General features: G+C 38.1%; 1 protein-coding gene across 1 annotated transcript in view; it reads left to right on the top strand.

The window, feature by feature from the left end:
• The window catches only part of TESK2 (testis associated actin remodelling kinase 2), a gene marked incomplete at both ends in the record, with an annotated part of 71,252 nt that overhangs the window by 27,847 nt on the left and 17,220 nt on the right, over positions 1–26,185 (top strand). Inside the window, one exon of the mRNA XM_084244270.1 lies at positions 15,252–15,300. Coding sequence (XP_084100396.1) covers positions 15,252–15,300 — 49 coding nt within the window. The remainder of the gene's footprint in view (positions 1–15,251; positions 15,301–26,185) is intronic.

Here is a 26,185-nt window from a genome sequence, read left to right as displayed (position 1 = left end):
GGGCCTCCTGCTTAAAAACAAAGAAAAAGTTAAAAATCACTGCACTAATGATTTGGAAGGTCTTTTTGGGAAAGAAGGCTTATCTGCATGACCTGCCAGATTGTAGGCATCTAATCCTCTGGATGTGAGCTCAACTTTCGCAGTTTTCTTTCATTCTTTTTTCTTGATCCCAACCTCCTTACTTCCTCTTTTTCTTTTATCTTTTGCCCTCATAAGATTTCTAGTTGGAAGGAATAGAATGGGCCTTGTAAATCATAGAAGTAGTAGGTGTCTGGTTTTTGTTTGTGTATATGTGTTCTTTTTAATACATGGATGTAGTTAAGATTTTTTTTTAAATCATCAGTTGCTCTTGTACATTATTAGTTAAAACAAGGAACAATAAAGTATTTTGTTGAGTGTAGGAACTGATTGTTTGGACCTCCTGTGAATGAGGTTGTTTATGCCAAGAAGTCTTTTGCTCAAGATCTGTAACCCAATTCTATGCCTTGGTCACTTCCACTCCCCAATGGCCTTTTTGAGTACTGGTACCAAGATTTGTCCTCATACTTCTTTGTTATTCTTCATGCCATGAGAAATTTAGTATTTCTTTTAAACGCCTTGTTCACATTCCCATGCTTTTTGTTTTTTTTTAAGCCAAAGTCTGGATTTATTTTCCTATCTACGGATTTTGTTCAGAGTTGTTTTGACCCTTTTCACAATTCACTTGCAACAATATGGGATTGCCATTTTGTTAAAATGGAGAGACTGTGCTTTCAATTCACCAAATATTTACTTGGATTTTTCTCTAATCCAGCCCTCTCTTAGGTTATGATGAATACAGAGAAGTAGACAACTGGTATCTGCCAGATAATTTCTTTCTTTCTTTTTTTTTTTGTGGGACCCTCGCCGGTGGCTGGAGATCGAACTGGTGCTGCAGAGGCTGCGGGCAGCCTCACAACCCAGTGCTCAACCGCTGTGCCACCAGGGGAGACCCCAGATAATTTCTTTAAGAAACAATCTGTACATCTAAGAAACAGGCTAATAATGTCTGATATGAGGATATGGCAGAATATTTTCCCAATCTCAGTTATTAAGATAGCTATCTTCGGGCCTCTCTGGTGGTGCAAAGGGTTAAATCTGAGCACTATCAAGCTATTGACAGCCACTGCAACTTGAGTTTTATCCTAGGCGAGGGAGCTAACCCACATGGCACAGCAAACCTCTCCTGTCTCGCCCACTGCTCCCCTCAACAGTGTATTTCAGTAGTTCTGCCTGTTCTGCTCCCCACTCTGTCTCTGGTGAATCCTCTCACCACCTCCCCTAGCACCTCTGGCTTACGCTCCAGTCTAGTATGCATAAAAAATAAAATAAGGGCCTCCCTGGTGGTGCAAGGGGTTAAGCACCACACTATGAAGCAATCCGCAGCCTCTGCAGCACGAGTTCAATCCCCGACTGGCCAGAGAGAAACCCGCATGGCGAAGCAGACCTCTCCCGTCTCGCCCACTGCTCCCCTTAGCAGTGTATTTCAGTCAGTCTGCCTGTTCTGTTCCCCACTCTATCTCTGGTGAATCCTCTCACCCCCTGCATCTCTGGCCTGTACCCCAGCTCTTGTATGCATAAATAAATAAATCTTTAAAAATAAAATAAAATAAAATCTTTAAAAAAAGATAGCTATCTTCCCATCCTGAAAACCCCCAAATCATCTTTAGTTATTGCTTTTAGTCCTTACTTCTAATCAGAAGCAAATTTCTTGATTCTGAATCTTCAAATACTTTTATATCTGTTCCTTTCTTTATGCATGTTGATTCAGCCCTCTTTACTGTGCCTGGAGTGAATTTTTTCCTTATCTCTCTGCTCTGCTTTATACTCTTCCTGAAACACAGCTCTAATTTTATAGCTTATTTCTTAAAAACTTTTTATAGCTTCCATTGGTTTCAGAATTGAGTAAAAATGCTTTAGACTGACAGTTAAGGTCTGATCTGTTTTTTCCAGCCTATTTCCCACTATTCCTTTTATGTATTTAATGCAACTACACGATTTCCTAGTTTTGTTCCCTTGGATATTTGACTTTTGGGCTTTGACTTCTACTTTTGTTAAATGAGGAGAATGGACCAGATCAGTGGTTAGAAATAAATTTGAGATAGAGGATCAGTGGATCATGGTTGAGAATGATGGGTGCTTTGGTGATAGGTGTGCTAACATACATTTGAAGAGGTGTGAACCTATTATCCTAAATCATATAGTATTTTAAACTAAACTTTTGTCAATAAAAAATATAATTTTTAAAAACCACATTGATTTAGTACTGAATAATTTTTATTTTTATTTATTTTTTAAAAAAGATTTATTTATGCATACAAGAAAGGGGGTACTGGCCAGAGGTGTGGGCGGTGAGAGGATCCACCAGAGACAGAGTGGGGAAAAGAACAGGCAGATTGACTGAAATATACTGCTGAGGGGAGCAGCAGGTGAGTCAGGAGAAGTCTGCTGTGCCATGTGGGTTGCTTCCTGGCTGGGGATCAAACGTGCTGTGGTGGCTGTGGTTAGCTTCATAGGTTGTGTCCTAATCCCTTACGCCACCAGGGAGGCCCTGAATAATTTTTAAATGATTAGGTTTTAAAAATATGTTATCTCAAGGGTGTCTGTGTTTTCTAGAACAAATGAGATTTAGAAATGATAGGTTTATGAAAATCTTTCTGATTGTAATTCTGGAGAATAAAAATATATAAAAAATGAAACAAGATAGCCCTTTATATTGGTATTTATCTCTTCACTCTGCTTTTCTATGTGAAAAACAGTTCTAGTCAGATATTTCTGAAAATATCTTGTTCACTTCTTTGCTTATTATTGTTTGTTAGCCTCCAGTATAGATGAGCTCCTGAGGTTAGAACTTTAACTTGTTCACCTTTGTCTTTTCAATGCCTGTGGAAAAGTATATGCAGAAGCTCATACCAGTTAGAAACAAGCCAGTGTGTATCAAAGAAACCTATAAAAGCTATGCAGCTGCAGGTAGGTATCAGGTTCGGAAGAAAACAGAACCAGTGAGAATCTTTTTTCCCCCCAGGTTTTTTTGTATGTTTGTTTGTTTTGTATTTAATAGAGGTAACATTGTTTTATAATACACTGAGATTTTTTATTTTTTTAAAGGATTTATTTTTATTTTTTTTTTTTTAAAGATTTATTTATTTATTTATACAAGCACTGGGTACAGTCAGAAGCTCGGAGGGTGAGAGAATTCACCAGAGCCAGAGCGGGGAGCAGAGCAGGCAGAAGGACCGAAACACACTGCTGAGGGGAGCAGCGGGCTGCAGGAGAGGTCTGCACGCCATGTGGGACCCTTCTCCGGTGGCCGGGGAGCAGCCAGGGATTGAACTGGCGCTGCAGAGGCTGTGGGAAGCTTCACAACCCAGTGCCCAACCGCTGCGCCACCGGGGAGGCCCACACTGAGATTTTTTAAACAGGTAACTGGGCCTGCCAGTCACCATCCCTATTGATTAGAATTTAACAGTTAACTCTCACCCACACAAGAGACTTTTTTTTTTTTTTGAGAAATATGTAAACATCTAATATGGCAGAATATAGAGAACTTCCCATACTGAGAAAATGGAGATGACGATTGATGAGCCTCTTAGGCTACCTTACGCTGTCAGGCATCATTCCTATCACATCCCTATCACCTCCATCACCTACCAGGAAAGGTGGATTTGGAGAGATTGTATAGTTTGAAGTAAAAGAAGGAAACTTTAACAACCAAAAACCTTTATTTATTAAACTCTTCTAGGCATTTACAGAAGACACTGCATCCATGAAACAAGAATAGTATACCATGAAATAAGAATAATTAGAGAACCATAAATATTCTAAAAGATTCTTGGGAATTAAAAACTATGATAATTTCTAAATACCATTTGAATAGAAGGTCAAGGAAATAAATTTGAGAAAAACATCCACTAATAGGGAAAAATCAAAGATGAAAAATAAGTGAGAAAAGAAAATTAGAGAATCAATTCAGGAAGTCTATTTTTGACTAATACAAGAACATTTTTTTAAAATTGAAGGACATGAACTTCCAGATTGAAAGAACCTACTAAGTGCCCAGAACAATGAGTAAAAAAAACAAAGCCCATTATCATGAGATTTTAGAATATGGGTAATAACAATAAGATTCTAAACAATTCTACAGAGAGGGGGAAACAAATCCTATACAAAGGATTAAAAATCAAAATGGTATCAGACTTTTAACACCAGCTTTGGAAGCTACACTGATGGAACATTGCTTTCTGAGCGAAAGTTATTTCCTACTTACAAGTCTGTATACGGCTGGGCCTCCCCTAGTGGTGCAGTGGTTGAGTGCTGGGCTGTGAAGCTGCCCGCAGCCTCTGCAGCACCAGTTCGATCCCCGGCCACTGGCGAGGGTCCCACATGGCGCTCAGACCTCTCCTGCCACCTGCTGTTCCCCTCAGCAGTGTACTTTGGTCCTTCTGCCTGTTCTGCTCCCTGCTCTGGCTCTGGTGAATTCTCTCACCCTCCCGCGCTTCTGACTGTACCCAGTGCTTGTATAAATAAATAAATAAATCTTAAAAAAAAAAAAAAAGTCTATATACAGCCAAACAACCAGTTAAGCATGAGGACTGAATAAAGGTGATTTCAGATATGTAAGGTCTCAGAAAATTTGCCTCTCATTTGCCTTTTCTTATGAAGCTATTGAAGCATGTGTCCTGTCAAAACAAGGGGGTAAACAAAGCAACAAAATAAAAAATGAAAAGGAAGGCATGAAGTCTAGAAAGGGGTGGGGGAGAAAGACCCAGGATTACTGCTGCTTAACAGTCAAGAACAAGCACTCCAGACTGGAGCAGAATGTTCAAGAGCTTCAAGAGAGGTGCTGGGAAAGGAGGTTTTAAGAAAGAATTTATAGATTTTCTGGTGTGTTTGTCAGGCTGGAAATTCATATTCAGAAGAATTTTGTGATTCATTTGGAGGCTGTGGGAAGAATTGGTGGTAGGCATATAATAGGCATAGCTAAGCAAATGAAATTTGTTTGAATGTAAAAATAAACAAGTGAAAAATTAGGCAAAGCACAAATAGTTGTATAAGAATTGAGATGTAACCTTAATATACTGCTTGGCCTAATAGTGATTATAATCAGTCATAATAATATAAATCTTGAGTCTTGATTTATTTCTTCTACCTATGATTTTACTTAACATTGTCTTATACCAATATTAAAAGGGAGTAGTTGGGCTTGAATCCTCAACCTCCACACTTGAAAAGTCAGTAGAAGATTAGAAATAACAAAAAAAAGCAAAAAACCAAACCAAACCAACCTATAAAAAGTAAAAAACCAAAAACAGCACCAAAAAAACCCAAATTTCCCCTCAGTAGGCTTAAAGTAAAAAAAAGAAATAGCAGTATAAGTATGCTAGCCAGAGCTTTGATGGTAAACAGAACAACTGAAAGAGTTGAAAGTGGTTCCTTCCGAGGAGCAGATTCAGTGATAGTATGGACATATAGTTATATATCTATTTAAAGCTATGTAAGCCTATACAGAAAAAAAATTCAAGTTAGGAGGCTATTGCAGTAGTCTGCAAAAGATAATCAAGTTGGCAGTTGGATAAACAAGTCTGGAATGCAGAGGAGAGGTTGTATTTCTTAGGAAATCTTCCGCAAATTAGGTAACCTCCAACTTCAGTTTTCTCATTTGTGATGTAGGGAGTAGTAATAGTACTACCATACCAAGTTGATGGGAGAATTAAATAAAATAATGTACATAAAGAAATGTATCACAATACAAGGCAGTATATCTTAACTATTATTTTTATTGTTGCTATTAATATCATAATCATCTGAAGCATTTTTGTATGGCATAAAGCTTAAAGTAAGAATCCAACCTGGGCCTCCCCAGTGGCACAGTAGGTTGAGCACAGCGCTGTGAAGCTGTCCGCAGCTTCTGCAGTGCGGGTTCGATTCCCGCCCAGCCAGGAGGATTCCTACATGGCGTGGCAGACCTCACCTGTCACTCCCGCTGCTCCCCTCAGCAGTGTGTTTCGGTTCTTGCCTGTTCTGCTCCCTGCTCTGTCTCGGGTGAATTCTCTCACCCTCATGTGCCTCTGGACTGTACTCCAGTGCTGGTATAAATAAATAAATCTTAAAAAAAAAAAAAAGAAATCTTAAAAGAAAAAAAAAAGAAAAGGTTTAAAAAAAAAAAAAAAGAATCCAATCCTGACTGCATTTGCTAAATGTGTGACCTGGAGGAAGCCACTTAATCTCTCTTCAGTTTTCATATCTATACAGTGGACACATGTTTTCATAAGGATTCAATGAGGTAATTCCTGTAAAGTACTTAGAACAGTGTCTGACACATCAATCAAATGCTCAATAAGTGTTAATCCATTGTTATCATTATTTGTCTGTGAACTTCTTGAAGAAGGAACCATCATGTTGTTTTTATTGACTCCACTTAATTCCCTTTACCTGCACTATGCTTAGTATAAATGTGACAGACAGTAAGAAAAGGTTTCTAACTTCTCTTACCTATGGAGTGTACAAACCTTATACAAAGTAATTTCTTGATATAAGCTTGTTAGATCTAATTGTTCTTTTTCCTCTGTGCATTTCTTCCACTTGGAGAAGAAATAAATAAATCATTGTGTGTTATTTCAGAAGTAGGCTCACATAAATTGAAATCTTTGTTTACATTTTCCTATTTTGGTGTTAGTTTATGAGCAATCTTAGTATAAAGGATAAAATTGGGAAGGAGGAAGTTTTTTCAGCACTTAAGACAATCTAGATACTTGGGTTTGTGGCTATTAGTTCCTTTCTGAACTTCCTGGACTGAAAACAAAAAGGCATTTTGGCAACAAAGTCTTTGCATTTACATTTGTTAACAATTCTGCCTTTTTCAGGGGACTTGGTATTTTGCTGCTTACATGGCAGTTTTGAGCAATGTAGTTTAAAACTTTATTAAATAAATACTTTTAGAATAATTTAATCCTAGTTTCAGCTGTTATTCAAGGTAGAGGATATTTGTTTTTCTCTTAGAAATCTAGGATTTTAAGTGTATACTGAATTAGTTTAATATTTATGAGCATGCAGATATAATTTTAACTTTTTAGATTTTCAAATTATTTCACTAAAAAAGTAAAATTAGGCCATGAGCCTGATTAGTCTTCTCTTTATTGTATGTAATACTGCTGACATGATCAAGTAATTGTCAAGCAATGTTTATTCTCCCTTTAGCTATCTTAAAATTGGACTATCAACACTATGGACCAAAAAGAGAAAACAGACTAAACTAGCTCTGTTAGTGTAATCTGATGTGAGGCTCTGGTGTTTAATGTCTGTTCAACTGAGTTTTCCTTGTGAGTTCTTGAATCTAGGACCTAGCACAACCAGTACACCCAATGTAGTATCTCTGAAACACGTTTGAACTGCACCAAGCCTTACCCAAAGATATTACTGCTTTATAAAAAATGGAGCTAGTTCATAGCTCTTTTGGGACTTGAGATCTGAACCATTGCCCTCTCTTATCCTTTTTGGTTATTAGTAATTTTTTTCTAGTCCAAAAGAGTGATGATATTTTTGCTTTATTTGGGAGTAAAATGCAAAGCAGTTCATTTTAATGCTTCATGTTAAAACTTAGTAGAGCTTTTCCTTCTAAAATTATGGGAGTAGGGCCTCCCCTGGTGGCATAGCGGTTGAATGCTGGGCTGCGAAGCTGCCGGCAGCCTCTGCAGCGCCGGTTCGATCGCCAGGCGCCAGGCAAGGGTCCCACATGGCGCAACAGACCTCTCCTGCCAGGCAAGGGTCCCACATGGCGTAACAGACCTCTCCTGCCGCCCGCTGCTCCCCTCAGCAGTGTATTTCGTTGGTCTGCCTGTTCTGTTCCCTGCTCTGGCTCTGGTGAATTCTCTCACCCTCCCACGCTTATGACTGTACCCAATGCTTGTATAAATAAATAAATAAATCTTAAAAAAATAAAATTATGGGAGTAAATCAGATTAAAATAGATCAAAATTCTGGAAAAACTTAATTTTTAAAGAAAAGTAAATCAATCTAAGTAGGTTGCACATGTAGGCTTTTTAGAAAGCATATTAATATAGTAAGTATGCCAGCACTTTAAATTCTATTATGTTTATTTCAGGCCTTTGTTTTTACCATAAACCATGGAGTCAAATATTTTCCTGGAGAGACCATTAAAAGTCAGGAGTCCTGCAATATGGGTACTGATTATTGCTATAAGTTGGTAGTAGAAGGACTTGTAAAACAAACCATTAGATTTTCATTGACTTAGAGGTAAGCAGTTCTTTTGTATGAGTGAAAAACAACACTTTTATTGAACTCCGCTGGAGTTTTTTCTTCCATATCCATTGTCGCAGAATAAAACATAAACTTTGGAGCCAAACATCCAGATTCCAGTACCTTCTCCAACCTTTGTGAAGTCATTTATTTATTTATTTTTTTCTAAAAAAAATATATATATATATATATATTTATTTATTTATTTATTTATTTATTTATTTATACAAGCACTGGATACAGTCAGAAGCGCGGGAGGGCGAGAGAATTCACCAGAGCCAGAGCGGGGAGCAGAGCAGGCAGAAGGACCGAAGTACACTGCTGAGGGGAGCAGCGGGCGGCAGGAGAGGTCTGCGCGCCATGTAGGACCCTCCTCTGGTGGCCGGGGAGCAGCCGGGGATCGAACCAGCGCCACAGAGGCCGCGGGCAGCTTCGCAAGCCAGCGCTCAACCACTGCGCCACCAGGGAGGCCCTGTGAAGTCATTTAAATGCTCTTCACCTCATTTTCCTGGATAAAATTGGGGTAATTTCAGGCCTCCCTGGTGACACAGGGGTTAAAGACTCAGCGCTATCAAGCTATCACCAACCATCCACTGCAGCATGAGTTGGATCCCCGGGCAGGGAGCTAGCCCACATGGCACAGCAGACCTCTCCTGTCTTGCCGACTGTTCCCCTCAACAGTGTATTCAGTAGATCTGCCTGTTTTGCTCCCCACCCTATCTCTGGTGAATCCTCTTAGCCTCTTAGCCTCTTCGCCTCAGGCCTGAATGCCAGTACTTATTTGCATAAATAAATAAATAAAATCTTTAAAATAAAAATAAAATTGGGGTAATTTTATCTCGGGTAGAGCATGGAACATACCTAGCATAGTTTGTAGGTTTATTGTAGGAGCAATATGTAGTAATTTTTCTTGACAACTTTGGCCATAAAGTTAGGCTCTTTCCAACATAGTGGCCACAGAACTCTTCTTACTAGATTCTGTTATACAGTATTGAGGAGATCTAAATCTAATAGTAGAGTTGATAGTTTTGGGTGTGTGCATGTGTTTGCATATGTGTTTGCATATATGTGTATGTGTGCTTCAGAATGAGGACAGCTAGATGTGTTTTAGATTGCTGTCACACGTCCTTCACTCTTCTGTTTAGGTAATAAACTTTTGTGGAAGGACAACTTCAGTGTTTAACCCCGAGTTTCATACAGAACTGTGAGCTCAATAAACATTTAATTATTTATTGGATGTCAATGCCACAAAGGAACATAATGTTATTTTCCTTCTTCAGAGAGTCAAAGCCCAAAGTTCATTCTAGATCTATGAATGATGTAACATAGGACAGTGACCTATAGTTATTTCAATATTATTATTATGTTTCTATTATTAGTTTTCTGTGCCTGCCATAGCAAAATCACCACAAGCTTAGTAGCTTAAAACAATACAAATTATCTTATAGTTCTTATAGGTTAGATGTCTAATGTGGATCTTATTAGACTAAAAGCAAGGTAGCAAGAGGCCTGCATTCCTTTCTGGAGGCTCTTTGGAAGACTCTATTTCCCTTTTTCAAATTCTAGAAGCTGCTTGCATTCTTTGACTCATAAGTCCCAGCCATCTTCAAAGACAGCCAGTGAGTCTTACATTGTATCACTTTACTACTACTGACTCTTCTGCCTCCCTCTTCCATCTTTGAGGATAGTTGTATTTATCCTTGTGGTTATTATTATTTTAGAGGCAGCTAATTAGCAACCTTAATTCCATCTGCAACTTTAATTCCTTCATGTTACCCTAAAACAATGTATCGACAGGTTCTGGAAATTAGAACATGCACATCTTTGGACATCTGCCTACTACAGTATCCCATTAGGAAATAGGTGCTACTATTAATATTAACTGAAATAAATTTTAGTAAAATTCCAGTTCTCTTTTTTTATATAAAAATAAGTAAAAATTCTAATTTTCTTCCTATATTTCAATGGATAATCTTGCTCATTCCCTGTTTTGGAGACTGCTGGCTAATAGTAGTGTCCAGGAAAAGTCTTGCCATGGAAATAAGAATTTTAACTTGTAATTAGATTTAGTAAATATTTACTTATCACTATGAACAAAGCAATGTTTTAAGTACACACACGTGCATGCACACACACACACAGAATGAAAAACTATATGGTGTATTTAGTCTAGGTGGGCTAATACTACAATTCACAATTTAAAATCTTATTGGCCTAAAGATTTGTTCCTTATTCATGTCCCAGTCCAATGCATGTTGAGTGGGGGTGGAAGGGAAGCTCTTTTTCACCTTGGACAGGCCTCAGATTCTTCCATTGAATGTTCTGTATCTGTTGGTAGATGAAGGAAGAAAGCATGGAGCATTGAGGCTTATATGGGACAGGCCTGGAAAAGACAGAATCACTTCTGCCCCATACCACTGGCCAGAACTCAGTGTTATGGTCTTAACCAACTGTTAAGAATATTGGGACATGTCGCCTACTTTAGGAGGAAAAAGGGAGCAATTTAATGAACAATAGCCATTCGCTTCACTGGGATCCCTGCCTTCAGGAACTCTCTAAATTAGTGGAAGAGGCAGATACTGATAAATGTTACAATAAAGGTTTAAATAGAGTGATATGAGTGTTGGAAGATTAATTTTGATTAGAAAAATTAGGGGAATATTTGAAACCATGTCTCTGAGATAGAAAATATTATAGCCATTCACAGAGGGCTATTTTTGCAATTAGATGACAGTATGTGACAGTGCTTATCACACTAAATGGTGTATAAATATTTGGTAGTGGTGGTCATGCTGCTACTGCTGCTATTATTATTATAAGAGGTATTCTTGAACTGAGTTTTTAAGGATTAGTAGAGTTTTGAAAAGAGAATTCCAGAGAGACTCATTCTAACTATAATATGGAAATGAGAGAATTAAGGATATATTTGGGAGTGGCAGGTTATATAACTGAAACAGAGGATGCAGGTGGATGTAATAGGAGATAAGGTAAGAGAGGTTTCAGTCAGATCATTCAAGCTCTTGAATAATGCTAAGGAATTTGGACTTTGATCAGGTGCTAAGGGCTGCCTCTGCCACAAAAAGTTTTTTGAGTCATCAATATTATATACAGAGAAAGGAGTATATTTTATTCATCTTTTTTTTTAATTCCACATCATTTTTAAAATTTTTTTGCTTTCTTTTCTCAGGTGTAGTCCCCATAGAATTTCCACCACCTATTCAGTGCACCATCACCATAGTCACTTGTGCTCCTCCCACCCCATCTCGATCCTTCTCCCTCTCCCTCCCCTACAGAATGTCTCTGATTTATAGTTGTCTGTTTATTTTTGTTGTTGTGTTGTGTTTTTTTAATTGTTATTATTTCCCCCCCATCCTTTATTTGATTCCCCTATATTCCTCCTATAAGTGAAACCATCCAATATTTTTCTTATTCCTTTTGACTTATTTCATTGAGCATAATCCCTTCTAGCTCCATCCATGTTGCTGTGAACAGCATGAATTTATCTTTTTTGATTGCTGAATAGTATTCCATTGTGTATATGTACCGTATCTTTTTGATCCAGTTGTCTATTTTTGTGCATTTGGCTTGTTTATTTTATTCATCTTTATATCTTTTTTATAACTAATGGAAAAGTAATATGACTGTGATTAGGAGCACAGACTCGATCTCACTGTTTAGGTTTGACTGTTGCCTGCCTGCTGCTTATAGCTATATGACTTTGGGTATGTTACTTAATTTCTCTGAACCTCACTTTCTTCATTGCTATGATTGGGATAGTAACATTACTACTTCGTGCACTGGGCTATTATGAGGATTAAATGAATATAAAGTAAGGCACTTATAACAATGTCTGCATATAAAGTGCTCTTTAAGAGTTAGTTATCATAATCGTTATTACCATTATCTGGCACATAGTGGGCACTCAATAATTTTTGAGTAGTCCGAGTTGTGTTTTAAATTTGTCCAGCATGTTCTTATATACTGTCATATGCCAAGCAAGAGAATGCTCTTAGAAAGCTCTTGACCTAGTAGAGAAGATATAAGGCACGTTAGAAAACATAGTTAAAGGTAAAAGATAACAATGTAATAGAAAAGTAATGTAGATGGAATGTCTTGGTAATTCAGAAGAATGCTCATTCAGAAATAACTTCTACTTAAAAGGAACCAAATTTGTTTTGTGGGAAGGAAGTATTTGAATTGGTCTTTGAGAATCTAACTATGTGGAAATGAAAGGAGGGGCATTCTAGGTAATGGGAACAGACTGAGAAGAGGCAAAGATGTGGAAAAGCATGGTAATGGAGAACATTTCCATGGAGAACAGTTAATCATGCTATAGGAAAAACTGAGGCAAACTAAGTCTCTGGACTGTCTAGTTTACCAGCAGTTTCTGAGTTGGGAGTTTCTTGTTACAGTCTTAACTTTAAAGTTGTGATCAGCTATTTTCTTGTCTAGACTGAGCCTTGCTACTCAGTGTATGGTCCATAGACCAAGCAGTGTCAGCATGACCTGGGGGCTTATTAGAAAATCAGACTCACAGACCCCCTCACCTTCAGAATCAGAGTCTACAATTTAACAAGATTCAGGGTAATTTTTTCCACATTATGAAATTAGGGAGTACTGGTGTAAAAAGCAAAACCAACTCTCCCTATTACTCAACAAGAATGTATGTATAATATGAAACTAGAAATAATAAAGTGAATAATCATTCATTCTCAAACACCTACATTAAGAAAATGCTCCCTTCCTGAGCTAAGTAATTCTTGCTGGCATGATTTTGGGGCGGGGCTAGTAGGGACTAAGAATCATTCAAAAGAATCACTAAAAATGTAATTTTTAAAAACAAATTATTTTTATTGCGGTAATGTTGGTTTACAGTATATAATTTAGGAATACAGGCTCATACCGCTTCAAATTACGTTATGACTCATATACCACCATAGCACCCATAATCCTCCACTGTAGTCATTGGGCCCCCTCCCCCTTGACTTCCTTCCTCTTCTCTCCCCTCTGGTAACCTCAGTTCTGAAGTCAGATTTCAAGGGTTTAGTTTGGTTTTGTCTTTTCCTTTCTTTGTTTCTTTATCGGAATGTAATTTTAAAAAATTATTTAATTTTATTTTATGTGTATTATACATTGTTCTTCCTTTTTGTACAATGCCTGCTTCCTCCTTTCTGGTGTAGTCCCCGCAAAATTCCCATCACCAATTCACCCGTGTACCATCACCATAGCCCCTTGTGTAAGAACACATTCCCTCTCTTGTTTTGATCCCTCCCCCTCCCCTGCAGTGTCTCTGATTAATAGTTGCCTGTTAATTTTGTTTTTTGATTTATTATAATTATTTTTTCCTTGTCTCTTATTTGGTACCCCTACGTTCCTCCTATAAGTGAAACCATCCAATATTTTTCTTTTTTCTTCTGGCTTATTTCACTGAGTATAAACTCTTCCATCTCCATACATGTTGCTGCAAATGGCATGAGTTTATCTTTTTTTGATTGCTGAATAGTATTCCGTTGTGTATATATATATACCACATCTTCTTGATCCAGTCATCTATTTTGGGGCATTTTGGTTGTTTCAAATCCTACCTATTGTAAATAGTGCTGCAATAAGCACAGGGGTGCAGGTGTCCTTTTGAATTAATGTTTTTGTGTCATTCGGGTAGATTCCTAGGAGTGGAATTGCTGGGTCATATGGAAGCTCCATTTTTAGTAGCTTGAGGAACCTTCACACAGCTTTCCACAGTGGTTAGACCAATTTGCATTCCCACAGGCAGTGTAGGAGAGTTCCTTTTCCTCCGCATCCTCACCAAACATTTGTTGTTTCCTGCTTTTTTAATATGTGCCATTCTCACTGGTGAAAGGTGGTATCTCATTGTGGTTTTTATTTGCATTTCCTTGATTACAAGTGGTGTTGAACATTTTTTTATATATCTGTTGGCTATTTGCATTTCCTCTTTGGAGAAGTGTCTTTTTAGCCTTTTTTTTTTTTTTTTTTTTTTTTTTTTATAGAGGCATGTTTTTTTTTTTATTTATTTATTATTTATTTTATTTGTTTGTTCTGTTCATACATGCACTGGGTACAGTCAGAAGCGCGGGAGGGTGAGAGAATTCACCAGAGCCAGAGTGGGGAGCAGAGCAGGCAGAAGGACCGAAGTACACTGCTGAGGGGAGCAGCGGGCGGCAGGAGAGGTCTGCGCACCATGTGGGATCCTCCTCCGGTGGCCTGGGAGCAGCCGGGGATCGAACCGGTGCCGCAGAGGCCGCGGGCAGCTTCGCAACCCAGCGCTCAACCGCTGCGCCACCGGGGAGGCCCTCTTTAGCCTGTTTTTTTGACTGGATTGTTTACTTTGTTTTTGTTGAGTTGTGTGAGCTCTTTGTATCAGTCCCTTATCAGTAATATTGTGTACAAAAATTTTTTCCCTATCAGTAGGGTGTCTCTTTGTTTTGGTTAATGTCTCTTTTACTGTCAGAAACTTTTTAATTTTTTAAAAAGATTTATTTATGCATCCAAGAACTGGAATACAGGTCAGAGGTATGGGGGGTGAGAGTATTCAACAACGTCACAGCTGGGAACAGCATAGGTGGATTGACTGAAATACACTGCTGAGAGGAGCAGTGGGCACTACAGGAGAGGTCTGCCCTCCCATGTGGGAATCTCCTTGGCTGGCCGGGAATCAAACGGGTGCAGAGGCTGTGGACAGCCTCACAGCACTGCACTCAACCTGCTGCACCACCGGGAAGGCCCATTTCACCACTGTTTTTTTACCACTAGGTTTCATCACAATGAGATGTTTCATGGTAAACTTAAAAATTTATCAGCCTTGTGTCAGAATTTGAGTTTGCAGGGTTATATGGCAATACTGGGGACTTTACAGGTATTGGATTGTTTCTAACACATAGTTTCTATATGTATAGCATGTATATTAATGTCCATTTCATTTGTTTAAAAATAAAAATAAAATCTGTTTTGTTTTGTAGGTTCATGGGTGTGTGTGTCCATCAAGGACAATTGCATGCACTTACAGAGGTATGTTGAAGTGACTTTCCCCCTTTAATTTTAGTATTTTTGCTTCTCTAGTAATTTTTAGTTGTGTATATAAGCAATGTTAATACTTTCTCTGTTACCTGGAGGACTGTGACCATATCTCTTAATACTTTTAAGATTCCCTCATAATACTTGTTGAGTCCTCTAAGAATGTTCACATATATTGGTTCTTGCTGCCTGATTGACTCTCTCCTAAACTATGGGGTGGTATTACTTGGCTGCAGACTCCTTCATGGCAACAAATTCCCAGACAACCCAGAAGTGTTTGGTATCTTCATCTAGAATTCCGCTGTTGCTGCTCTAGTTTCCTGATTGGTCTTATTACTTCTCGGAATCAGTTTACATCTCCATATCCTTGCATTTCATTTCTAGTCTCTGCTAGGCAGATAGTCGTTACTTAGCCTCTGAGGGGCCAGAGAACCCCTCTAGAAAAAAGGCCACCCAAATTCAGGTTCTGGGTTATCAGCTTCAGAGTTTGCTTGGGTGCTTTTTGAGAAATGATACCTGGAACCCTCTAGGCTCAGTAGGTCTGCACTGGGCCCATATACAGTCTGAAAAGCTCAGATTATTCTAATGAGCATTTAGATTTGCGAATCTGTTTTAGAAGTTTTCACAGTCTCCTTGGGAAGTAAGTACCAGAGTACAAAAATGAAGAAACTTAAGAAGGAAAATTGTTTAACAGAATTTGTAAAATATTTGTTTTCTGCCTATTTGGTATCTGCTATTAGTCCTTAATATCTTATGTAGAGGGCCTCCCCCGTGGCTCAGCGGTTGAGCACTGGGTTGCGAAGCTGCCTGCGGCCTCTGCGGCGCCGGTTCGATCCCCGGCTGCTCCCCGGCCACCAGAGGAGGGTCCCACATGGCGCGCAGACCTCTCCTGCCGCCCGCTGCTCCCCTCAGCAGTGTACTTCGGTCCTTCTGCCTGTTCTGCTCCCCGCTCTGGCTCTGGTGAATTCTCTCACCCTCCCGCGCTTCTGACTGTACCCAGTGCATGTATAAACAAAACAAACAAATAAATAAAAAAATAAAAAACATGCCTCTATTAAAAAAAAAATTATGTAGAAGAGTCCCATGTATGTCACTGTTTCTTTTTCAGTTACTGAGGGCACCAAAATGTGGACTGTGTAGCTATCTCCTGTCTCTTATATGGAAGGCCAAAGATGACAGAATAGTGAGGATGTTAAGAGCATGGGCTCTTGATTGTCTGCATTTGAATCTCTCTTGCCTCAATGTTTTCATCTGAAAAATGGGAATAATAATAGAAGTACCTAAAAAAATAATAATAGTACCTGCTCCATGGAATCTAGTTAGAGAAGACAACCACTGACTGAGCCTAAAGTTTATCAGTTTTAAAAGTTGAGGAGAAAGGCAGATTGAGAAACAGTGACTGTGAGGTAGGAAGAAAACCAGGAGAGTATGTTGGCCTAGAATGGAAAGAAAGAAGAACTTTTAAGGAAGAGGGAGTAACTAATTGTAGCAAATGCTGCTAAGATGGGAACCTCACAGGGATGTTGTGAGGATGAAATGTAAAATGCTTATTTAGTACAGTGCCTAACATACAATAATTGCTTAACATATGTTAACTATTACAGCTTTTATTATTATTATTTTAAAAAATATTTTATTTTATATAATTCTTACATCATTTTTCATCTTCGTACAATGTATGCACTTTCATTTTGGTTATATTCCCCATACAATTGCGCACACACACACACACACACACACATGCTTATTTTTGACTCTAGTTCTTCCTCTCTCCACCCCTCCCTAATCCCCCCCCCCCATAGTGTGTCTCTGGTTTATAGTTGCTTGTTGATTTTGATTATTACTTTGCATTGATTAGTCTTTTTCCTGGTCTCTTATTTAGGTTTTCTAAATTCCTGCTATGAGTGAGAACATACAGCTTTTATTATTAATATTGACTAGTCACTCCTTTGAACTTGAATTGTCTGTATTTTTCATTTGGTACCAGTCCTGTGCTGCTGTTAGTGTCATTAAATTTTTGAAAAACCTTTTATTGAAGTATAACAGAAAAAGCACACATACAAAAGGTGAACCGCTCTCTAAATTTTTACAGATGAACACACACCCATAACCAGCATCTAAGATCAAAAACATTTTTTCAGCGTATTTTTTTCCTCAGAAGTGAGTATATAAATTCTTCAAAGACAAACTCTTCTCTTAAGACTTCAAGCCATCAGAACTCTGTCAGTATTAATCATAAAAGTATTTGTTGTACTCCCTGTTTATATGATTGTTCTCTGTAATGTGAGCACATTGGAAGGATCTGCATGTTGGTGGTGTTGACAAGGAAGAGCATGATTAAAATCTATGATCATGCCAAAAATTTAGAAATAGGATATAATGGAAATGGTAGAAATTATCATAATGCAGCATTCTTTTGACCATGTTGCATTTAAATATTTTCTGTTGCTTGTTAGCTTGTTTATAGCCATGTATAATATATATAGTATGTGCTTTTTGAAAGAATATGTTCCAGTCTTTCTGGTATCATTAATTAGTTATTGACATAGCTTATGACATTAATGTTTTTTATTATAATGTTAATAGGCTGATAGCCATAAAGCCCACATATCCAAATACTCTTGATTATTTTCAGAAGGGGATCAGAAATGCCATTATGGCATATACCTCTGGGGACTCCTAGGCTTAATTGCCCTATAATTTAACTTGGCAGCACAGCTATTGGTTTCAGTATACTAAGGTTCATAATCAATTACTAATAACGCCTAGTACAGAACTTGAAATGTGGATGACATTCAGTAAATATTTCTTGATTGGTGGAATCCCTGCCCTACATAGTAATGTGAGCGCCATTCCTTATTTCTCTTAAAATAGTTTGTTAATAATTACAGTAGGCAAGCATTAACTCTTGTTAAAACCTAGAAAGTGTTGACATTTTTAGGATAATATTTCTCATGAACAGTAGGGATCTTGACTTTTTTGAGCTTGAACCACTTTTATGTCTTCATTGTAATTGTAGACATTAATTAAACTTGGAACAGCCAGACATTTAGTTGTATCCTTGCCTATAGTAAGGATAGACTTCTGCGTTTTTAAGCAAATGAGTGTTAAGGAAAAAGCAGTCTGATAAAGATCAAACAGGACATTTTAAGTTTAATAAGTTGAATTAAACTCCATATTGGATTGAGAAGGAATGATCTATGACCTTGACTTGGAAGAACTAACCTTGCCTTCCATTTAGTCACAAGTGTCAAGAAGTAGAAATCTATGGTTTTTAAAGACAACATATTGCTATGTAATATCCAACCACAAAACTTCACAAGTAAACAACAATAAATATTTATTTCTCCAATGTCTTCAGGGTTCAGCTGAACTAAACTGGGTGCAATTGGACAGTTCTGTTGGTCTCACTCATGCATCTTTAGGTCAGCTGGTGGGCTGTTGTAGGTTGGGCTTTGCTGAGGCTGCTTTGCTCCAGCTGTTTTTTATCCTCCTTCTGGGATCAGTGGACTAGCCTGGACATGTCCCTTTTAAGAAATAGCAAGACTATGCCAACCCATTTGCACACATACTTTCCATAATTCTGCTTATGTTCAAGTTTGCTTGGCCAATATTCCAGGAAACAAAATGAGTCACATGCCTGAGTACATACTGTAAAGTTACATGTCCAAGGGTATGGATTCAGTAAAAGGTAATGAATTGGAACTATTCTTGCAATCTTCCATATCTTATAAATATTCCAATGAGCAGATTGTAATTACTTGTCTTTTCTACCCTACTTGAGGGTAAAGACTTTCTCTCACTTTTAAAAACCCATAAGGGGGCCTCCCCAGTGGCGCAGCGGTTGAGCGCTGGGTTGCGAAGCTGCCCGCAGCCTCTGCGGCGCCGGTTTGATCCCCGGCTGCTCCCTGGCCACTGGAGGAGGGTCCCACATGGCGCGCAGACCTCTCCTGCCGCCCGCTGCTCCCCTCAGCAGTGTACTTCGGTCCTTCTGCCTACTCTGCTCCCCGCTCTGGCTCTGGTGAATTCTCTCACCCTCCCGCGCTTCTGACTGTACTTAGTGCATGTATAAACAAAACAAACAAACAAACAAATAAATAAATAAATAAATAAAATGCCTCTTTTTAAAAAAAAAAACAACAAAAAACCCATAAGGACTAGTCATTAAATACCTACTTTGGACTGAGTGCTATGTTGGTGGTGCTTTGTATATTAGCTATAATTCTCACAATCCTCTTTCCTTCATTTTATACATGAGAAAACTAAGACTTACACAAGTAAGTGACTTCTCTAAACTAGAATTTGGATCTAATTCACCTGACTTTTAAACCTATACTATTTTCATTGCATGCTGTCCTTAGTTCATTTATGTATTCCCCACATATCCTTGCTAAGAATATATAGTAATTGTAGAATTCAATTCTGACAAGGTGTTTTTTTTTTTTTTTTTTATATATTTTGGGCTATTTGGAAGACATATTTCCTGGTCATTGGATTAATGTATTTGGGTTCAAGAAACAGAAAGTAGTTAAATGTTCTTTTTTTTTTTTAAGATTTTTTTTTTAATAGAGGCATGTATTTATTTATTTATTTGTTTGTTTGTTTTGTTTATACATGCACTGGGTACAGTCAGAAGAGTGGGAGGGTGAGAGAACTCACCAGAGCCAGAGCTGGGAGCAGAGCAGGCAGAAGGACCGAAGTACACTGCTGAGGGGAGCAGCGGGAGGCAGGAGAGGTCTGTGCGCCATGTGGGACCCTCCTCCGGTGGCCGGGAAGCAGCCGGGATCGAACCGGCGCTGCAGAGGCCACAGGCAGCTTCGCAACCCAGCGCTCAACCGCTGCGCCACCGAGGAGGCCCAGTTAAATGTTCTTAAACAACAAAAGGACTCATATAACTAGAATTCAAGCAGTTTATTAGATTGAGGGTTAGTTTAATTCGGCAATTAAATATAGATGCTATCCATTTCATCCTAAGGTTGGCTATCATTCACAATCAAAAATAGTTGCCCCCAGTTACATGCTCTATGTCTTCTCTTTTGTACCCAGTGTGGAGTTGGAGGGGATGGCAGAGAAAGAAAGGAGAGATTCTTCTGGGAAGATTATGCATCATCTCATAATGGTTTTCTTTTTAAGTGTGTTAAGAAAGATACAAAGAGGAAATATATCCTCCTCATCAAGTATTTTGAAGAACCTCTTTGTGCAGAACCTCCCATTGCCTAGGGGATTGGGAATTTGAGGAATGAGTAGAGCATAAGGTTGTGGAGTAGGGGTCTAAAGTGACATACTTTCTGGCCAAAGGAGACAGCAGAAGAATTGCTTGGAGGGCAGGATGTTGTAGGGTCTTTCGTCTTTTCTGTCATGAAAAAATACTCTTTTTTTTCTACTATGGCTATGAGAACCACTCGGCTATAGACACAGCAATTGCTTGATGTGGTGAGGTGATTCAGTCACAGCAAAGCCACATCAGGCAGGCAGATTCTTGGTACGAAAAGAAATGCTTCTTAGCTCATGGTAGAATGGATCAGCCTGTGCAAAAAACTGAAGAGTTTTTTATTTACATATCCCTAGCCTTCTCATACTCCCTGTTATATACCTTTTTTTAAAAAAATTAAAGAATAGTCACTTTGGAAATTTCTTATATATGTAGGTTTGATATGTGTTGTTTCTGAGTTGATTTTTGTCAGAATCATAAAAAGCCTAATATAATCAGAGAGCTTGCAATGAAAGGAAACTCTGTGGGTTCAGTGACCAAACTCATGCATTATTTATAAAAATGAGCAGCCAGACCCCGATTCCAGTTTCTTGGTGTGCTGTGATATTGCCATTAATTGTGCCTACTTCTTTTCTTGTCTTATGTGACCCAGTACAAAGTATTCTCTTGGCCTTATTTACCTTGAGTCACTTGCAAAATTGTCTGGTGCCTGCCTTAGATTAACTGTGGCAGGGTAGTCTGACCTATCTTTCAGCATGGAGTCATTTTGGGGAGGCTATTCCTACTATATTGTTGTTAAGAGAAACTCATGAAAGGTACCAGCAGTGATTGCCTCTGTGATTCAGTACTTCCTAAAGGACTGATGAAGGTAAGGGAAGATGACAAAGATGTGGATTAGAATTTATGAGGGAAGAAAGAAAATCACTACAGATATCACTTTTAGTGTGTCTACTATAGACTAGGCACTTTCTAGCTCTGGACTTATCAGGATAAGTCCAGATATCTACTGGATATCTACTACTACATAACAAATTACCTCTAAACTTAGTGACTTAAAACAACCGTTTTATTTTGTTTATGATTTTGTAGGTCAGGAACTCAGAAGGCCCCTATGGAGTCTCTGGTCCACATGTGTCATCTGGGGTTGTGAATCTGGAGGACCCACATCCAAGATGATTTCTTCTTTCACATGTCTAGTATGCTATGGCATTCTTTGGCATCTATCTTTTTGTATATGAAAGCTGAAGAGTTTTCTCTTTCTTTAAGTCACTCTAGTCATATCTTTGTGACTTCCCACAGCTTGATGATCAGGATGGTTAGACTTTTTACATGGTCACTGGTGGGACGTATAAGCCACTCGAGTGCAAGCCCCAAGACTTCTTATGACGTAGCCTTGGAAGCCCTTCTGACCATTTTATTGGTCAGCTATGATTCACGGGTGGGAAGAATTGTTGGTCTCTATGTCTCAATGACCATTTTTATTCCAGTACAATGTCCTTCATGAACTCTGTGTTCAGTGACTGGGGTAGTCAGAAATTTCTTACCATGCCCATCCTATTCCATAACTGGATTCCTGCAAATACTTTGTGGCAGGTTTTCCAGCCTCTGATACTTTTTTGCTTCAGTTTGATATACTTCTTCATGAATAGTCTTCATTAGGCATACTATGATAATGTGATGCTTCTATTTTAAAACTTCTATTTAGCATTCTAGACTCTTTCATCTGATTCCAGAATACAAGTCCTCCCTTTAGTTAGGGAGACCTTTTTTCTGTTTTTTACAAATATGCTGAGTTTAGATGTGCCGGCCAGGTTGGGTGGAATGCTTTTATCTCTTCTCCCTCCCACTTTCCAAGTATGTCAAATCCCAGGTTCTCCAAAGAAACTCCTATAATAATGCTCTGTGTGACTGAGATCACAGGGTATGTTTAGGATGTATTTGTTGTAGATTGCTTAATGTAGAACGAACTCTAGGAAAGCTAAATTATCCTCAGTGGAAAGATTCATTAATTATCCCTATCCTATTCCTACCTCTGGTGTCTGTCCTTGTGAGACCTTCCATCCTAAATTTGCCCACGATTCCATCAGTTCCACTTAAAATTGCATTTTCCAATAATCTGTGGATGATGATGTTAAAGGAGGACTTAGTGTGTTTGGCATAAGTAACTCTTCGATAAATGTTTGTTAAAGTAATTAATACCTTATAAACGTATTAGTATAGTTCTTAAGTTTTCCTATAAATGACAGTTCTCTTTTTCTTTATCCCTGACCTCTTCCATTTTCTGTCAGTTCCTTCTATCATCATCATCTCTTACCATGAACTTATAACTAGTCTCCTTGTCATTATTGTTTCTTATCATAAATCCATACTGTCCACATTGCCAGCCTGAGTGATCCATCTAAGGTATAAATCTGTTATTTAAGCCCTGTTAGCCATTTTTCAGTATGCAGTTCTATAGTATGAAACATTTACAGTGTTGTGCAACATATTTCCAGATCCTTTTCATCTTGCAAAATCGAAACCCTAAAACTATTGAATAATTCCTCATTTTCCTTCCCTCTAGACCCTAGTAATCACTATTCTGCTTTTTGTTTCTATGAATTTGAGTTCTCTAGGTAGCTCATATAAGTGGAATCATATAGTATTTTCTTTTTTGTGACTGGCTTATTTCACTTTTCATAATGTCCTGAAGATTTATCCATGTTATAACATGACAGAATTTCCTTTCTTTTTTATTTTTTTAAAGATTTATTTATTTTTATACAAGAGCTGGGGTACAGGCCAGAGGCGTGGGAAGGTGATAGGATTTAAGGTGATACAGAGCAGGGGGCAGAACAGGCAGACGACAGAAAATACACTGCTGAGGGGAGCAATGGGCGGGACAGGAGAGGTCTGCGGCCCCATGTGGGATTCTCGCCTGAGAGCTAGAATCGAACTCACACTGCCGAGGCTGCGGACAGCTTCACAGCACGGTGCTCAATCTGCTGCGCCACCTGGGAGGCCCAGAATTTCCTTTCTTTTTAAGGCTGAATAATATACCATTGTAAATATATGTGTGTGTGTGTATATATATATTGATCCATTCATCTGTAGATGGATAGTTCCCTTGCTCCTGCTTTTTAGCTTCCACTTTTTAGTGAATAGTGTTGCAGTGAATATGGGTATGCATGTACCTCTTTGAGATTCTGCTTTCAATTCTTTCAGATATTTACCCAGAAGTGGGATTACTGGATGACATAGTATTTCTAGTTTTAATTTTTTGAGGAACCATCATACTGTTTTTCATAATAGTTGCACCATTTTACAATCTCCCCACGGTTTCAGTTTCTCTGCTTCCCTTGTCACTATTGTTATTTGTTATAGTGACTCTGAGAGGTGTGAGGTGACATATCATTGTGGTTTTGATTTACATTTCTTGTTTGTTACAGAGGCCGTCCTTTCCCACACTGATTCGGGTTTATTTCTGGGAGCTCTTTTCTATTTCATTGGTCTACTTGTCTTTATACCAACACCACAGTGTTTAATACAAATCTAATTTTGTTTCTCCCTGCATAAGTCCTTCTATGTCTCCTTGTTACCCTCAAGGTAAAGTCAAAACATCTGATCCCTCTACTGCTTATCTCTCTGGCCTTGCTGTTCATTTTTTTCTCTGACCTCTTTGCATCTATCTCAACTGTGCACTAACAGTTGTACTGAATCTTTCGGTTCCACAAATGAGACATGATCCTTTCCAAATTTGGCCTGTGCACCGGCTTTTTCCCGGGTCTAGGACATATCCTTTCCATTTCCCATTGGTATGTCCAATTCCTTAAACTTCAGGACTAGCTTAGACATCGCTTTCTCTGGGAAACCTTTTCTGATATGCCAACATTAATTAGGTACTCCTCCTATATGTTCCCATAATTCAATAGTATTTATTATTGATTTTAATTGACTGCTTGTGTATGTAGATTACAAATTTCTTGACTGCAAGGACTTTTGTTTACATTCACATCTGTTGGTTCCTAGCACAGTGGCAAATGAGAACTAGTGATCATATTTGAATGAATGAATTCATTTTTAACATTTTCATGGTTCAGAATCTTCTGTGATTTACTCATTGATTACAGTGTAGTTCTGTAACCTCAGTTACTTTCCAGAATTGCTTGGAAGCTTTTTAGAAAGTGTATATGCTAGGACCTCACATAAGACTTACTGAATTAAAGTCTTAGATGAGGCACAGGCATCTGTAATTAAAAATAAATTAATAAAGCATCACAGGTTATTTTGATGTGTAATGAGGATTAAAACATTTCAGGATGAATCCTTAACCTGGTGTTCTAATCCTTTATGCTCTAGCATCATCATGCCTTATTTTTCCCTCTTAGTTGTTATCTTCTTTATAAAGTGTTCTATAATTCAGTATGCTATAATTCAGGTTATATGGTCTATGGTCTTTGTTTTCCTGCCTCTTTAATCATATAATTTCTTCAGACTGGAATATACTCTTTTTATCCTATAGAAATCTTCCCTCCCTTTAAGGTTTGGTTCAAAATTCATTTATTTCTCCATAAAACCCTTTCTGATTCTTTCTCTGCCATTGCTGCACTCCCTCCCCCCAAGTTTGGTGATAATATTTCCTTCCATTAATTTTCTTTTATATAGTTTTTTTCTTTTATATAGTTTTTTGGTACCCATCTTTACTTATTCTGCTATGTGTTATTTTTCCTTTAGTAGTTACAGAACTACACTGTAAGCTCCTTGGGTAGAAGGATTCCAGGCTTTAGGGTCAAAAGACTGCAAATCTGGTTCCACCATTACTAGTTGAATAACCATAGGCATATTAAATGAATTCTCTAGGCTTTACTTTCTCATCTACATGTTGCTTAAGTCAAGTAAAATGTTTGGATGGGAAAAAGAAAAAAATACACATATTTTTTAACCAATTAACTTATAGTACTTGGAAGTGTCAGGGATACTTTAAAAAATAACTTTTCTGGTTATAAAATCATATATACTCATTAAAAAATAGCCAATATTTCCAATACATCAAAAAATGTTAAGTTTTTTTGATGCATTTTCTTTTTTTAGCCCTATGAGAAACTCTGAGATATAGTCATTATTATTATTGTTTTGTATAAAATGAAACAAAATTAGATTCAATAATACCTGAAAACGCTTTCCCATTTTTTTGGTACTTAACACCTCAACTTTCAAGTCTTAATTTAAAATTTCCACTTTTTTGTAGGGACATTTCCTAATGACCTCCCCCCACCTTCAGATCCTGCCTTGACTTATTAGTCTCTTTGATAGCATTCTTTCCTTTTTCATGACAGCACATCTCATAATGTATAATTCTTCATTTATTTTTGATTGTTTAGTTTCTCTCACCTGTGTTAGTTCCATGAGGCTTGGGTCTATTTTCTGTTTTGTTTACACTAGCAACAATTGGGAAGCAGGTCACTGAAGAGGTAGGGTTTAGGTGGAGTAGTCAGGCTTCTTCAGACACTGCCTTTCCATCAAGCTAGGGAAGCTACAGACCAAATTCCTGGATGTAGGGAGGCTAGAGCATTGGCTAGAAGCACCACTGTTCAGGAGGACAGTTGTGTTTTGTGTGGTTTAATCTCTTCACTAGCTTATTTCTCTTGATAAAACTAATCTGGGTTGCTTTGGCTACTTGGCAAGGAT

Source organism: Talpa europaea, assembly GCF_964194135.1.
Source record: "Talpa europaea genome assembly, chromosome: 9".
NCBI lineage: Eukaryota > Metazoa > Chordata > Mammalia > Eulipotyphla > Talpidae > Talpa > Talpa europaea.
The sequence above is the reverse complement of the archived record's forward strand: the minus strand, read 5'-3'. Positions and strand labels throughout refer to the sequence as shown.